This window comes from Lonchura striata, chromosome 6, assembly GCF_050655825.1.
Source record: "Lonchura striata isolate lonStrDom1 chromosome 6, ASM5065582v1, whole genome shotgun sequence".
NCBI lineage: Eukaryota > Metazoa > Chordata > Aves > Passeriformes > Estrildidae > Lonchura > Lonchura striata.
In genome coordinates, this window is record NC_140708.1 from 24948964 (window position 1) to 24964780 (window position 15817).

Here is a 15817-nt window from a genome sequence, read left to right on the forward strand (position 1 = left end):
CTTTCCCGTTCCCGCTCCCGCTCCCGCTCCCGTGGCGCCGCCGGCCTCCGCCGCCAGGGGCCGCTGTGGGCCGGGCCGCGCGGCGCGGGAGCGCTTCCGGCGCCGGAGCACGCGCGGGCCGCCGCCATGAAGCCGGTAGGGCCGTGAGGGGCCGTGAGGGGCCGTGAGGGGCCGTGAGGGGCCGGTAGGGGCCGTGAGGGGCCGTGAGGGGCGCGGGGAGGGAGCCGCGCTCACGGGCGGGGCGGCGAGCCACGGCCGGGCCCCCGGGCTCCACACGGAGTGCGGGCGCTTCGCGTGGGCACCGGCGGCGCAGCGCAGGCTCGTCTCTGGCCCTGAGATGAACGCTGGCCTTTCAGCGCTCTCCAGATAATCCAGCATAGCAAGGGAAGCTAAATTTGAGCTGACAGAAATTCCGATTCACAGATTCACGGCATGTTCTCTGTTGGAAGGGGCCCGTCGCGTGGCCGGCCCTACGGGCAGTGATCCCACAATCTTGCTGCTGTTGGCACCACGCTCCAACCGAGCTGAGGGTTCGGGAACCCCGCACTGAGCCAGCCACTCGTCCCCTTTGTAAAGGGACACTCCATCCCTATCAGCGCTGCGCTGCCCAGGTTCTCTGCACACCTCGCCTTCCCAAGCCCATCCCTGCCCTGTCCATTCCCTCCCGAGCAGCCTTGGAGGTGTTCTGCCGGCTTGGCACGGGCCGCGTGTGTTGCCCCGGGCCGCCAGGCTTCGCCCGTGCCCGGAGTCCAGCCCACGGTGCCTCCCGAGCTCTGGCCCCGCAGCCCTGCTCTGTACAGCTGCTGTGAGCCTGCAGCTCGCAGCCTCTGGCCGGGAGAGTTTCAGGCAGGAGAAAGCCAAAGCTCAGCCTGGGGAGGTGCCCTGCAGGAGGACATTTGCCCGAGGCTGTGGCCTTGGTCGTTGAAGTCCCCCGAAGTACTTTAGCATGTGCTGGGGAGCAGCAGCACCCTGAGAAGAGAACAGCGTGCTTGGGAGCACACAAAGAGCTGCGCCCTAACAAGCTGTGTGCCATGCCTTGAGTGTCCATGTGTCTAAAAGTGTTGGACATAGGGTTTAACAAAAAAGTTGTTAGAGAATGTTATTGTAAAACATTTGTCACAGTGCTTTCTTCTCAAAGATATAACACAGTTGTGTAAATTTTATGCTAATCGATGATAATGCTAGCAAGAAACGTTGTTCAGTCCTGATAGAAATAGGAACACTGAGATCTTAAACAGTGGAATAAATTTTGCAAATCCTGTTAACGTCAGTGACTTCTAGCTTTCTGTTTGTTTTCTAGAGAAAAAATACAAAGCGAGTTCCAAGTTTTCGCAAGTTACTGAGAACTAGTCAAATAAAACTTGATAATAAATTAAAGAATAAACAGTATAAGCAGAAGAGTGCTGCTAAGAAGTATCGGAAAGAACAAAAGAAGCTAAGGGAGGCTGTCAGAGATGCTATTTCTAGAAAGCCTTTTCCACTGGAGGAATGCAAGAAGAAACAAGTTGGTAAGTGTTTGCTCAGGTCTGGGGGTTACCGAATATCCTGCTGCTTCCTGTTGTAAAATTGGAGAAAGCAATACTTCATTTTCTGTATACAGATAGTTGCTGTTTCTTTTGAAAGAATGTGAGACTTGTGAAAAATACAAAATGTGGCCATTCTGGCACCTAAAACTGTCAGTTAAAGATGGTAGAAATGTGTTTGCACTGATCATTGTTGGATATTATAGTAAAGGGGCAGTTTTCTGGGGTAACAAAACCCATATGCATAAAGGTCAGTAGGTGCAGGTAGAAGTAAGGCATTAAATGGTCTCAAAAGTGTAGGCAGGTTTACAAGGGTGACTATATATATGGGATCTTAATCTGTAAACGTTGTCTTCTAAAATAGCTAAAAAATGGGAAGAAAAAGAAGAAGAAGATGCTCTTCCACTGGACATGATGGATGAAGATGACTTAAAATTAATGGAGGATCTGGCCCAAAAAGCATCCTTTTTAACCAGAGATATTTCTTCTAAGTGAGTTGCAACGTCTCCTTTTCATACTCCTTGTGTGCTTAATATGTAATTAATATGTAAAGTAATGCATTTATCAGGAGATCTCTTTCAGTCTAGTGTTTCTTTGCAGCTCTGGTTTAGTGCTTCCTCAGCCTGTCAGTACTTCAGTATTAATGTATACCAGGGCATTCAGGTGCTCTGCCTGATCTTCAGGGTCACTGTTTCTGAAGTGTTCCTTCCTGGGAGGTCCCTGGCTGTAGCATCCCTCAAACAAAAGCAATGCTTTAATCTGCAAATAGAGGGTTTTTTTCTACATAGAATGTTCAGGACATTCCCTGGATTATGGACCACTCTACATATTGCACTGCAAATTGCTGGGAAAAAATAAAAAGGGTTTTGTAAGCCATGTCTGTAAACACATGCAGCACTAAAACATTCATACAAAAAATTTGTTGCCAGTTTTGTGGACCAAGGTATTGAGTAGAGTTCACAGTGACATATGTAGAAAGGTAGTGCTTCTAGTTGTAGAATAGTGTTTGCAGATACACTTCTACAGAGTTGTCTCGTTACATGATTGTTTGAAAATCTTAGCTTGCCTTTTTTGATGATGTGAAAAGACTGATTATGCTGCTGTAATGTGGTTTTGATTTGTTAATGCTGATTCTGCTTAGTAATTAATAATTTAGTCTAGTTTCCAAGGAAAGGCATAAATGTCTTTTATGTACTAAGTTGCAGTTGTGCTGCATGGTCTCTTGTAGCCACACTGCAAATTCTTGAATTAGAAGAATTTTGTTTTAAACCTTTCCCTTTCTCCAAATTAACTGGGTGTGACATAAGTTTAAAGTCTTGCAAAACTCAAAATTTATTGTGTGGTTTTATTTAGAGATATTTTGCAAAGTGTAGTTCTATGTGTCTTACATTCATTATGCCAGAATGTTTTTAGATTGGTAGGAAAACAGTAGAAGTTGTTGCTCTTTTACCTGTTTTACTGTTATGGGCTTTTAATTCCTTTCATAGTGTTCCCTTAAATTGGAGATCATCTACAATCTATCTTAAAAACTTGTCAGATATTACAGCAGTTACAAATCGTGTGCTCATATTAGCACAGAGTAAATACTTACCCTCTTGTACACTTATGTGTAGCTCAGGAGCATACCTGTGAAGGGTGCCACACCACGCTGTGTTATTGCTGCTGTCATTGGAGAGAGCTGTGTGACACAGGCTTTGCCAGTGGGCAGGGTAGAAAAGTGATAGTAATGGTAAAAACAGCCATGGAGTAGGGTAGATAAAAATGGACTGACCCACTCATTGCCATGTCCTGGTTAAGCCTCACCTGGAAAGTCAAGACACAGTGAGGGGGGGAGAGGCTGTGGGACATGAAGGAAGGCTCTGGACTGGTTGCCCAGTGAGAGGAGCCTGGTCCTGCTGGTTGCTGGTGGAGTCCCTGATGGCAGGACTGCTTGGGGTGGTTCAACAGGTCTCAGCCCTGCCAGGGCAGCCACTGTGCTATGGGGGAGCACAGAAGGGAGGGAAGGACAAGTGAAACAGCCCCCTGGCCTGGGTGAGAGGCAGACAATCCAGCTGGTCAGGCATGGCTCTTTGTCTAATTACATGGCTGGTTCATTTAGTTTGCCTTGTATTTTTAAGTGAACCTGTTCACATCAAAAAACGAAAACATGAAAGTGTGATTGAGAAATATGAGAAGGTGCCAAGACGTTTGCAAACAGAGCCAGAAAAAGAACTCATCCATCTGCTCCCCATCAAAGACAAGAGTGGCATAATTCCTCAAGCTGTGGAAAAACCGGGTAAGACACAGATTCTGGAACTGGTATAGTAGCCAAGAAGTATATAATTTATCTATTTGAAATTTCACAGTGTTTATTATGTGCTTGATGCTAGATACTCTGTTTTTGCAGTTCCTAATGTTGCACATGATGAAGAAGAGGACACAGAAGATACGGAGGAAGCAGACGGTAATAAAACATTTTGTTTGCTTTTTGTTGGTGTTTTTTTTCAAAATCACTTACATACCTGAAAAGTATTTTGCTGTTCCCCAAGGAAGTTTGCAATTGAAGTGTATTTTGTTCAATATGTTTTTGAATATGTTCATTACCATGTTGCCACCAAAGCATTATCATTATTCAAAGCTTGCACTCTTATCTCTTAGAATCTCAGGAATGGCTGGCTTCAGATTGTCTTTCTTCAAAATTATTTTCATTTTTTGCCTAGAACTGCTGCTTGCATGAAGTTCCTTTTATCCATTGTGTCATATTTGCTAGTAAGAAGGAAATATTGATCTTACATAAAGAATATCTATATGGTTCTATTTTGAATACTCTGAGATCATTTTGAAATGCAGTTCAGGACACAGACTTTTGTAGGCTTTGTCTGTCTTTGTTTTTAAAATTTTTCACTTAAAACATCAATACCAGGAAACTGTGATTTTTCATTTGCAGTTGGCTATTGAGTTGATGGTCATTTTCAAGTAACTTTGTGACTTCTGGGTCCTTACTGTCTAACTATAATCTGAAGTTGAGGAAGGAGATACTTGTAGCAAAATAATACTCTGAAAACACAAACAAAAACAATTGTATTTTTAAGAGAAAAAGTGAATGGTGAAGAAGGAAAAAATGAATGGTGAATAAGTTGCAGAGCACTACAGCTTCTTGGTGTGGTTGGGGTAATACATTGAGTTTATATGTTCCCACTGTACTTGGAGAACACCATGGGCAGATTCAAAAACATTAGTCCACTTCTTTTTGCAAGTAAAACATTTTGAAGTGGAGCAGGAATGAATCTGTGGGTTAATATAAGATCTAGCAAAGTCATTCTTAAAGCTTCTTTGACTGTGGAACTTCTTGTGTTAGTCTCTCTTCTTGTGTGGCCTTACTAGGGTACCTGTTTGAAATGCAGTATCTGCAACATGGTATTTGTTAAATGACTTCCCCTCTTTTCTAACTCTCACATCTGTGCCAGACTTTAATGAGGAACCCCTGCCTGTTCTCACTCCTGAGGAAATGGCTGCTCAAAGGAGACAAAAGCTACAGGAGAGGAAGATGCACATAGCTGCCTTAGCATCTTCCATTCTCTCAGAGCCAGACAGCAATGTAGGTACATTTACTTAACCTGCATGTACAAGTGTGTGTGTTGTTCACTAAGGCAAGAAACAAAGATCTGAATGAGCAAACAGTAACAAAAGCACAAGAATATATGGGTAGAACAAGGAAAAGGTCAGTGTTGTATCGCTTTCATTATTTTTCTTGTTCCTTAAGCATGACCCTTATGTAAGCTCTGATTTCAGGGTTGTATCTGACAGTTCTCAATACATCAGGATACACTAATAATTTTCTGTAGTTTTGTGCAAGTTTGTAATAGCAGGATATTTTGAACATTCCTGAGACTAGATTTTTGTTGGGATATCTATCATTTCCTGGCTCTTTATGCAGTGCTAAGTAGAGTCTGAGTAACTGCTGAGTTAATGTATGTTGTGCTTGTCCCTTGGTTTCATCTCATGTCTGCCTATTTTCTTCAATCAGATTAAGAAGCTGAAGGAGCTGCGTGCCATGCTGATGGAACAGGATCCTAACGTGGCTGTGATTGTTAGGAAGCTGGTTATGGTGTCTTTGATGGAGATATTCAAAGATATTGCACCTTCGTACAAAATTCGGCCTCTGACCGAAGCAGAAAAGGCTACCAAGGTGAAATATCAAATCTATTTATAGTGTATGTAAGCAGTTAAGAATGTTTTTAGCTATGCCAGATACTACGACTGATTTATTTAATATGAATTTTTGGTTTTCAGCAAAGGGGACAAATGCACAAATACTTGTGGAAGCTCTAAAGCTGTGACACTTTCAGGAAAAGAGGTTTTGGTTTTGAGCATTAAATTTTTACATACTTCCTTCAATAAGTAGGTGACATGCAGGTAGTAATGGAGGGGAAAAGTAGTGTCTGAAAATAGTATATCAAACTTGGGTGACTTTCCTCATGAACCTTGGAATAAGGTCCTGCACTATAGAGAGTTAGAAAGAAAGTAAAAATTATGCAATGCTGTCACTTAACTGGCATAGATTTCTTTAAAATGTGTTCAACAATTTGCTGAACAAATGCACGGTAGCTTGTTTTAAACCAATTTTTAGAGGTTTTTTGTATATAGGTTTAGTGCATTTTAGAGTCATGGTTTTAAAATAACATCTCGTTGATAATGTTACTTCAAGCTTTATAAATGAAATAAGCCTAGTTGGAAAAAGCCCTCTGAACATATCTGTTCAAATGCAGATATGTTTTGTTTTTAATACATTTCTAGAAATGTCTGTCCAGAAGAAAAAGCTACTTAGATATCTGATGCTTGTTTTAAAACTTTTTTTTTCACCATTGGCTGATTTCCAATAAAATTCATTTCAATTATGTTTACAGGTTAAAAAAGAAACACAGAAACTGAGGGAATTTGAGGAAGGCCTTGTAAGCCAGTATAAATATTACTTGGAAAATCTGGAGCAAACAATTAAAGGTGCAGTTAACACTTCTAATTTTTCCTAGTAAAGGCAAAATTGTTTGCAGCAGTTTCCTTCTTCTGCGTGAATAGTACCTTCTGTCTTTGAGATAGCACCTGCATGAAGTACGCCTTCAATCACTAAAAATTTAAATATTTATAATATCACCATCATTCTGAAGAGTAATCACTAAAAATAATATTTTGTGCAGATTGGAAGCAAAGGAAATCGAAGAAAAGCAATGTCATCTCATTAAAGGCATATAAAGGTCTAGCAGAGGTAGCAGTGAAGTGTCTGTGTGAGCTGCTGGTGGCCTTGCCCCACTTCAACTTCCACAATAATATTATTGTTCTCATTGTTCCACTCATGAATGATCCATCAAAAAAGGTAAGTGATTTTCTGATTAGAGAAAAAAATTATTGTTTTGTGTGAAAAATAATTATTTCTGAGCTTTATTTCACAATATCCACATCTTTTGCCTGTATCTGTTCACTGCTTTACAGGCTGTGTGCACTTTATAATTAGTAAATACCAGGAGTATTGTCTGTTACTAGCTGCTGTGCTGGACTTTACAGAGCAATTTCTGTGTTTTACTTTTCAGATTTCTGAACTGTGTGTTGAGGCAGTTAAGAAGCTCTTTAAACAGGACAAGTTGGGCTATGCTTCACTTGGTGTAGTTAAAGTAATTTCTGGCCTTGTGAGGGGTAGAAATTACGATGTCAGACCTGAGGTAAGAGTCTTTCTGTTGTACCTCACAATATTCTTCTGTCAAACGTTTCAAAAATCCCCACATGTTAAAGTTACTGCAGCTGCTGGCTACAGACAAGCAGAATTCCCTCACTCTGTCAGACCTCAGACAGTTCAGGATTAGGCTGAGCCAGAGAGTTAGACAGGTACAGGACAAGGGAGGGAAACTGGGAGCTGGAGATAAGATTCTGCCAGAGACATGGCTTAAGGCAGGGAGACTTGAAGGGAGAGGCAAATGGAAGAATGGATAGAAATGGACAGTGCTGGGGAAGGAACTGGCAGCGGGGATACAGGTGTGAAGGAATAGGAGGGGAGTAAACAAAGAACCTTTGACCAGCAAAGCCCACTGGCTGGAATGGAATTCAGGATTTCTTACCTTTAGTTCCTATCAGGTTGTAGATGATATTTCCTTGTATTTATTTTATTTTATAATAGGTGTTAAAAGCATTTCTTCACTTAAGAATTAAGGAAGTAGAATTACAAAAAGATTCTGAAGACATTGCACCAAAGAAAAAGTTCATGACTTACAAAGAGAAAAGAAAAAACCTTTCCAGAATGCAAAGAAAGGTATGACATGTGCTTTCTCATGCTCTACTTCTGTTACTTTATGTAGCAATTTGTTCCAGCAATGATTGCACATCTACTGTTGCCATTGTTAACTCTCAGCATCAGTGATCAGTTTTTTAATTGTACTTGAAAATTTATGAGGTTCTAGAGGGAATTTAATTATCTTCCTATTTTTTCCTCTTTTCTGTGGTGATAATGCTTTTGATTGGTTGTTTCTGATAGGACAAGGGTTACCCTGTAGAATCATAGGGTGACTTAAGGAATTCACCAAGCATGGAAAATTTATTCTCTGGGTATCTTTTCAACCTGGATATCCAGACTGGTTGGAAACATTGGATCTGGTGTCTTAAAGTCAACTGTATATTTTCAGTGGAAGAAAGCAGAAGAGAAACTGGAACGAGAACTCCTGGAAGCAGAAGCATCAGAAAGTAAACAAAAGAAACTGAAGTTGGTAAATAATTTAGACATTATTTCCCTATTTTAGCAGAGTGGCAGCTCCTAACCCTTTTATAACTGTCTTCCCTCCATCCCAACCTGGCAGCATTCCACATCTCTAGATCATGCTGTCAGCTAACACCTTGCCTGTGACAGAGATCTAGGTTTTAGTAAACCACACTCTCAGTTTAGCCAGGAAGGCCAACGTAACCATTCCTATTCCCTTCATGCTGTCTGCTCAAAATGGTATTGAACCCATTGACAAATGTCCTCCAGGTGCCCTGTTCTATAGGACACTGTGTAGTGGGTGCTACAGCCTCTCAGAGTGGCCTTTAGGCAAAGGAGGAGTGTGGCTGCAGCCAGGAGTGAGCCAGGAGCAGGAGGGCACTGGGGGACTTGAGTTCTACAGCGTAAGAACAGAGATGGCAGGGCCAGGACTGGTTGGGGGAGGCCTGAGTGTGGGCTTGGACAGAAAAGCATTTCAGTTGAGTTTAAGTGAAATAGAAATGTCTATTTTACATGATGAAGTATTTAATTTTGTTTTCTTTCCTTTAGCACACAGAGACCTTGAATATTGTATTTGTAACTTACTTCAGGATCTTGAAGAAAGCTCAGAAGTCTCCACTTTTGCCAGCTGTGCTAGAAGGTCTTGCAAAGTAAGAATTCACTACCTTCTTTTGTGTGTGTTGGAAAAGACATAAAGCACTAAAGAAATGTTTGTCTCTGAAAGTGAGAAAAGATAGTCCCTGACAAATTAGTTGAAATTCTTTTATTTCTCTGCTGAAGTTTTCTGTTTCCAAAACCATTTCAATGTGATTTGAAATTTCATGTGATAGAATTAATGTGGTGCAAATGCCACAGGTTGTGATGTGATTCCATTATTTTGTCTGATTATTTAATTGCTAAAGGACACAAACATGTCTTTAATGCTCTAGAAAAGCCATGATTATCATGTTGGGAGCTGAATTAATCTTTCCTGTGAAGGTAGTAAGTGTTCAGCATTTGTTTTAGCCTACTTTTAAGGTGTGGATCTTGGCAATTCAGTTGATAATGTCTATAATTTAAAAATGAAAATCTCTTTGATTGCAGGTTTGCTCATCTCATAAATGTGGAATTTTTTGATGACTTATTGATTGTTCTTCATTCTCTTATTGCATCTGGGGTAAGTTGAATTTTAATACAGCTTTCTTAAAATTACTTTATTTTGAGTATTTAATCACTTTTTTATTCTTAGGATTTAAGCTATCGTGAGAGTCTTCATTGCATTCTCAGTGCTTTTCATATACTCTCTGGTCAAGGTAGGAGATTTTTAAAATCAAACTTTTGTTTAATATTGCCTGATAAATAAATGGAGTAAATGTGTTTATTTGGGATTATGTTTATAGGTGATGTTCTTAATATTGATCCAATGAAATTTTACACACATCTGTACAAGACACTGTTCAGCCTACATGCAGGTAATTCCAGATTTTTACTGTTCACCTAGATAATGTTTATTCTGTTTCTGTGCTATCAAAGCCTTTATGTAGCATTAATAAATTGCACTTTTTTAAGAGATCTGATTTCTGAGAAGATTATTGTTTGGTTTAATTTACTTTTTTTTCTCAAGTTGCATATTGCATTACTGCAATACAAATACTTGAATTATTATTCCAATACATGGTAACAGATTCTAATCATGTAATTTCATTAGGAAATGCCAAATACTTGATCTTCGATAAGCATTTAGTCTGACCTCAGTTTTTTACTTCCTTATAATTATTTATTTCTGTTGCAATTTAAAAATTCTTGTATTTCTTCTCTAATTCTGTCTCCAGTAAAGAAGAAACACCTGATTTTTCCAGTATAATTCTAAAAATAATTTAAATTTAAATTTTGCTTTTTAAAGTTTTCTAGTATATATTTCTGATTTTTATCATAACATTTTTATGTCCTAAATCCAAATTTTCCAGTAATTCTGAGAAGTTGAATAATTGATTTAAAAAGAGATTTATAAAATTTAAAATTAACATAATTTTAATTTACTTGAGAAATGTGGATTCATTAGAAATAAACTATTAAGAATCTTCTGCTTTTCTGGATGGGTAAAAGACTAGATCTTTTAACTTTTTAATAATTTATAGAAAATGAATGCATTTAGGTTTAAAATAGTAGCTTAATGCTAATAAGCATTGTTTATAACACTAGTAAGCAGTGTTTAATGATTCAATACTTTTGATGGAACAAGTGTTCTCTTAGGAGCACTGAAACAATGGTACTTTTTTTCTGTTCAAAGCTGGACTATTTTGACCAAAAAAGTGTGGATGCTTAATGTCTGCATCACATGAGAGGTGTCTGAGCCTCCCAGCTTTCATGCTGTTCTCGTAGCAGGGTACACAATGTATGTCCATGAAGTGGTTCTTTACTCTTTGTATGAAATTCTGCTTTTGAGGTGGCAGCAACGAGGACATAGGGATTGTGCTGCAGTGCCTGGATGTCATGTTTGCCAAGAGGAGAAAGCAAGTCTCCCAGCAACGAGCTCTTGCTTTCCTAAAGCGACTTTCCATCCTTGCTCTTCATGTACTTCCAAATTCCAGTGTTGGGATCTTGGCAACAAACAGGGTATTCATGCAAGTAAGTTTTACTTGTTCAAATTTTTAGCATACTGGCTAAAGGCTATGGAATTTTTTGTTAAAATTATATTGTGCAAAAATTTTAATGCACCTTTAATAAGAATGATGAAAACAGAATACGTTTAAATGCTGCTGAAACTGACTGAAGTGGAATTAATCCTGAAACTGACTCAACCACTTTTTAATTGGGTGGGTAATATAAACAACTCAGTTTCTGGGTTTTTTTGTGTTGTAGACATTCCCAAGGATGGACCTCTTACTAGACAACGAATCTCAAGGCAGTGGAGTTTATCTCCCAGAATTAGAAGAACCAGAGCATTGCAATGCCCAGAACACAGCACTGTGGGAGCTGCATCTACTGCAGGTTTGTGAGTAACTCAGGGATTTGGGAAGTAACAGCAGTAAATAGATGGTCAATGCTTAGGTGCTTTACACAGATGGAGAGCAGAGGTCTTCAGGCTTATCTGTCAAATCTTGGCCCATATGAGCCTATTTCAACAGAGTGGAAGAGAAAGACCAACACAGTGCTATGGAAGGATGAGCTCAAAGGGGGATGTTACACATCCCTTAATATAATACCACACTGGTTCATACTGCAGGTTGCCTTATTAGAGTCGTTTGGAGACTTTTTAGTTCTGTTAAGTTCCCTTGCAGTCCAGCCCTTTTTCCAAGAGAAACTGACATCTTGATCTGTCATTCCAGTCAGGGTTTGGAGAGGGCTTTCTCTGCCCTTTGTCCCTGTTTTCTGGGAGTAGAAATTATCTAACTGGAGAGAGTCATGCTCACAGCATGCTATGAAGGAATAAATGCATTACATTAATTCCACAAACTGATTTTAAGGTACTCAGTTTCTAAGATAGAAGCAGACCTTCCATCTTATGAATTGGAAATAAACATGAGATTCTATAGATAAATGCATTATCCCTTACTGTGTGTCTACTGCCTGCATTCTTCCTTTCTTTCAGAGACATTATCATCCAACAGTGCAGAAATTTGCATCTCACCTTATTGCTGGAGCTCCAACTGAAGGCTCAGGAGCTCTTCCGCTTGATTTGAGCCAAAGGTGAGTTATCAAAGAGTTCCTTTTTTTATAACAGGCCCTGAAAGGAAGCTGTTGCTTATACTATATTAAACGAATTCCTAAAAATAATTAAACACTCTGATCTTCAAACTCTTTCTTCTTCTGCCAGTACAGAATGCAGAATGCTGGCTGCCTTTTTTCTTTTTTGTTTTCTTTCTTTTTCCTTTTTTTTTCTTTTCCTTTCTTTACCCTTTTGAGACTTGTGGCCAGGCTGTGAGGGTCAGCATCTCAAAGTGCAGTGTTTTCTTCCCTGGGAGCAAAATGCCTTCAGCAGCAGCCCAGATCTGAATATGGATCACTGAATATGGATCAGGATCGCTAAACTGGGGCTGTCCAGTGGAGACTAGAACCCAAGTTGCAGTGTAAGGTTTGTAGTAGGTCAAAACATGAGAAAGCCATCCAGGCTCAGACTAAGATCTAGTTCAGCATCCTGTCTTTGGCAGTGGCAGGCAGCAGGTGCCTTGTGAAAGGTAAAACCAGGGCATACACGTGACCCATGCTCTGAGCAGGCCTCTGACAGGTTTCAGCCTGGTGGATTTCCTGAACCTGATACCATTTTCTGTTAGTACCTCTCTCTCCATGGAGTTCTTTATAAAACTGTTCAATGTCCATTGAATCAGAGCACATATTGTGCAAATGCAGCATTTTTTGGTAAGGGCTCTGTGAGTCCACAGCTCCTTATGGTAAGATCTGCTTTCTTTTGTTTTGAGCCTGGTGCCAGTTTGCTTCATTTAACAGCCCCTGGTTCTTGCTCTGGGAGCTGAAGTGCACAGCCTGCTCAATACCTCTTTCTGTCATAACAAGAGTGGTCTGCTCAGAGCCTACTGTTTTTATGACGAGTTGCTTTTTCCAACACTAAATTTCATTTGCCACTTTACTGATCATCTCATACAGTCAGTCTGCAGTTCTCTATAAGGTAGCTCATTCTTACTACTAGAAATAACTTCTAGAAATAACTTGGTGTTCTCCAGCTCTTTTTTGAGCATGATGTAAACTGCAGGTCCTGGAAAAAATCTTATGGAAATCCAGTTTCTTCCTGCCCTTGCAAAAAATCACCATAGACTGCTGTACTCTGTTTCCTGTCTTTTAACCCGTTTTTTCTGTGATGGTCCTGTTCTCCCATGGATGTTTTTTTCATAAAACCCTTTGTCAAGGAACTGTTGAAAATTCTGGCAGATTGTGTCAGCTAGACCATCTTTACCTACCTTTTTTCCTCCCCCTTTTTCAAGTATGTACAGATCAGAGCTCTGCGAGGACAACAGTTTTCTTGTATGTATTTAGATGCATTATACTTAATTTGACTTGCATTATTTCCTAGCCATTGGCTGCTGATCTTTTCCAGGTGATGCTCATTACTCTGAGGAGTTCTCCTAAAATATGATGGAGGGGGAGGGTGTGGTGTGTGTGAGATGCTGCTCTTGGGCCAGTGCTATATTTTTCTAATGCCATTTTTCTTTCATGTTTATTTACTGTAGGTCTGCTACAGAACTTTTTGAGGCATACTGTGTGAAAGGAATGACCTTTAATCCTCCTGTTGCATCAGTAACACCCAGAAGAAAGGTACTGTTCTCATTGCTCTGTGTCCTTTTTTCACCATGTGACACACCAATATAACCTGTATTTGCTGGCTCACTATGCAGTGCCCAGGCATTGGCACACTCAGTGTAGCTTTCTGGTTTCTGTACCTTTTGCATCAAGTACATTTTTTAAACTGGATCCAAGACTGGACTGAGTATAAAGAAGGAAAAAATAGCTTGTATAAATAGTCCTACCTCCCACAGCATCAGTTAACATTGCAAGATTAATATGGTAGCTGTTATTTTGCACTTTGCAGTGGTTCAGTGCAGATTTCTTGGCTCTTTTCTGTAATGATGAACTAATGTTTGTTCAAAAAGCAAAAAGCCAGCTCTTTCCCCAGTGTGGGCAGTTGCCAAGACAGCTGGATTTCCAGAGCGTTTGATTCAGTGTGTTGAGGGATACTGATTCCTGTTAGTGTCACTACAGCTTTAAAGTGGAGATTTGAGGGGAGCAAAGAGTTAATGTAAGAAGAGGAGAAATGGGGGAAGCGTTTCATCCTCAGTGCTGGATGTGTTCCAGATGCCAGCTTCCATTAAATGTCCAGTTAGTGGTGTGTTCTTTAAAAAGTGATAATTTCCCTTCTTTCTACTGCAAACATTATAACCTATTGACCTTGTCAGTGCTCCAGTTTGTAACTCAGTCATGTCAGGTGAAGCACAGTGGGTTTTTTTTTCATTTTTGAGAAGTAACTTCTGAAAATGTGTTTGTACTTAACTTACTTAGTTGTTTTATAATGACTCCTTGATATATGTGTCCTGCTAGGGAGTTACATGAGCAGCTTTGACAGAGCAAGGCTGAGGAGAACAGCAGATGGGAGAGAAATAAGGGTTGAATAAGGAAATGCACAAGCTCCTTTAGGGGGCAGAAACAATGGAACAGCAAGATCACAAAGTGACTGTAGGGCTATAATGGACCTAGGTGGGGAAATTACCTTGGGGTCTTGCCTGCTCTGTGGTTGTTTGGATCATTTAACAAATTTTGGCAGTTACCTGAGTTTTACCCTCTGTGATCTGCTTGTCTTTTGTGTGCCAGGCTACCAGTCTGTCAGCATCTCCCTGCTCTTGACAGAAGCTCTGAACTGGAGCCCTGTACACCACTAAAGAGAGGCACTCATTTCTCCATGAGTGCACAAAGTACTTGGCTCTGGAAATTTTAAGACTTTAAGGGAAGTTTAAATCATGTGCATGATCATCATTCTTCTTTTGAGCGCCAGGAAAATGCAGGGCTCCAGGCGTGGCTGGAGGCAGAAGAGTCAGGGGATTCCTTTCTGAGTCACAGCCTGTGCTGTGAGCATTGTTGCCCTTTGGTCAGAGGTGCTTGATTTACAAATGTGTGGTGTCAGCAAACTGTGCTTGATTTGTGTCTGTAAGGTGTGTTGAACAGGAGGCAGTGTGTGAACCTCCCCACCCCGAGCTGGCAGCCATGGCTGTGTGTAGTAGGTGATCTTCTAAAGCCCAGCTTACCACAAACCAGAAAAGCCTCACCAAACCCACGGGCTTATCAAGTGCCTGGCACGGTGCTTGCCAGTTGAACAGGTCTGGTGTAGATGACTGGGACCATGGGAGAGAAAGACTGCTAAACTAAGGTAGACATGGACAACATGGCCTTGTTTAGTAATACAACTCGTGTTTTGTAATTTTCAGGATACCTTCTCGCAAATGGATTCATTTGTAGATGAAGAACTAAACAAACAGCTTCAACAACACATCAATGAGACTGTTGCTCACAAACCCTTGGATTTTGCTAAGCACTTGAAGAAATCATCTTTGGCATAAATGTACCTATCAATCAAGTTCACTTGGATTCTTAATTATGGAGAAAGATTGGCTGAAAGAACCAGTCATCATAAAAGGAACACAAATAGGCTTTTGTGTGAATATAGAAGCACACGAAAATGTAACAGCAGTTTTCACACAGTTACAGGCCTGTCCCCTTAACCACCAAGCTCCTGTTCAGGAGGCTGGAGGAATCACAATGAACTGTCATGTCAGTGTTTTAAAAATATACAAACCCAAGTAATTTAAGAATTGTTTGCAACCATGCACAATTGTATTTTTCTTTATGTATTTTTCTAGTTTTTATAATGGAATATAGACATACATGTTTCTGCGAACTCACTGGGTTGTGTTGATAACTTAATAAATATTTTGAAAATGTTAACATAGTATTGACTTTTTGGTGTCTTAAGTTACCTAGACATTTGGAATATATATTGCATTTTTCCTGTTTTTCTTCTGATGTCTTCTAACTATTTATCTCATCTTTAAATGATTTTAAATTTGGTGGTTTTTTCCTCTCTGATGAATCTTGA

The 15817-nt window shown here is 40.2% G+C and overlaps 1 protein-coding gene across 1 annotated transcript; it reads left to right on the forward strand.

Annotated features, from left to right (window-relative positions):
• Window positions 1-109: 109 nt before the first annotated feature.
• On the forward strand, window positions 110-15670 carry NOC3L (NOC3 like DNA replication regulator). The gene is made up of 21 exons (XM_077784636.2): window positions 110-135; window positions 1301-1508; window positions 1888-2014; window positions 3641-3798; window positions 3910-3966; window positions 4970-5100; window positions 5530-5691; window positions 6410-6503; window positions 6698-6873; window positions 7088-7216; window positions 7669-7800; window positions 8171-8251; window positions 8791-8891; window positions 9325-9397; window positions 9470-9533; window positions 9621-9692; window positions 10667-10848; window positions 11083-11211; window positions 11813-11910; window positions 13404-13488; window positions 15150-15670. The coding sequence occupies exons 1-21, from the start codon at window positions 127-129 to the stop codon at window positions 15279-15281; spliced, it is 2400 nt and encodes a 799-aa protein (XP_077640762.2). The 5' UTR covers window positions 110-126; the 3' UTR covers window positions 15282-15670.
• The last annotated feature ends 147 nt before the right edge of the window (window positions 15671-15817 follow it).

Excerpts from the sequence above, each read along its gene's own strand:
- NOC3L (XM_077784636.2), top strand. Across the intron at positions 6,504-6,697 it reads TCTGGAGCAAACAATTAAAG|ATTGGAAGCAAAGGAAATCG; the intron begins GTGCAGTTAACA and ends TATTTTGTGCAG. Across the intron at positions 9,534-9,620 it reads TCATATACTCTCTGGTCAAG|GTGATGTTCTTAATATTGAT; the intron begins GTAGGAGATTTT and ends TTATGTTTATAG.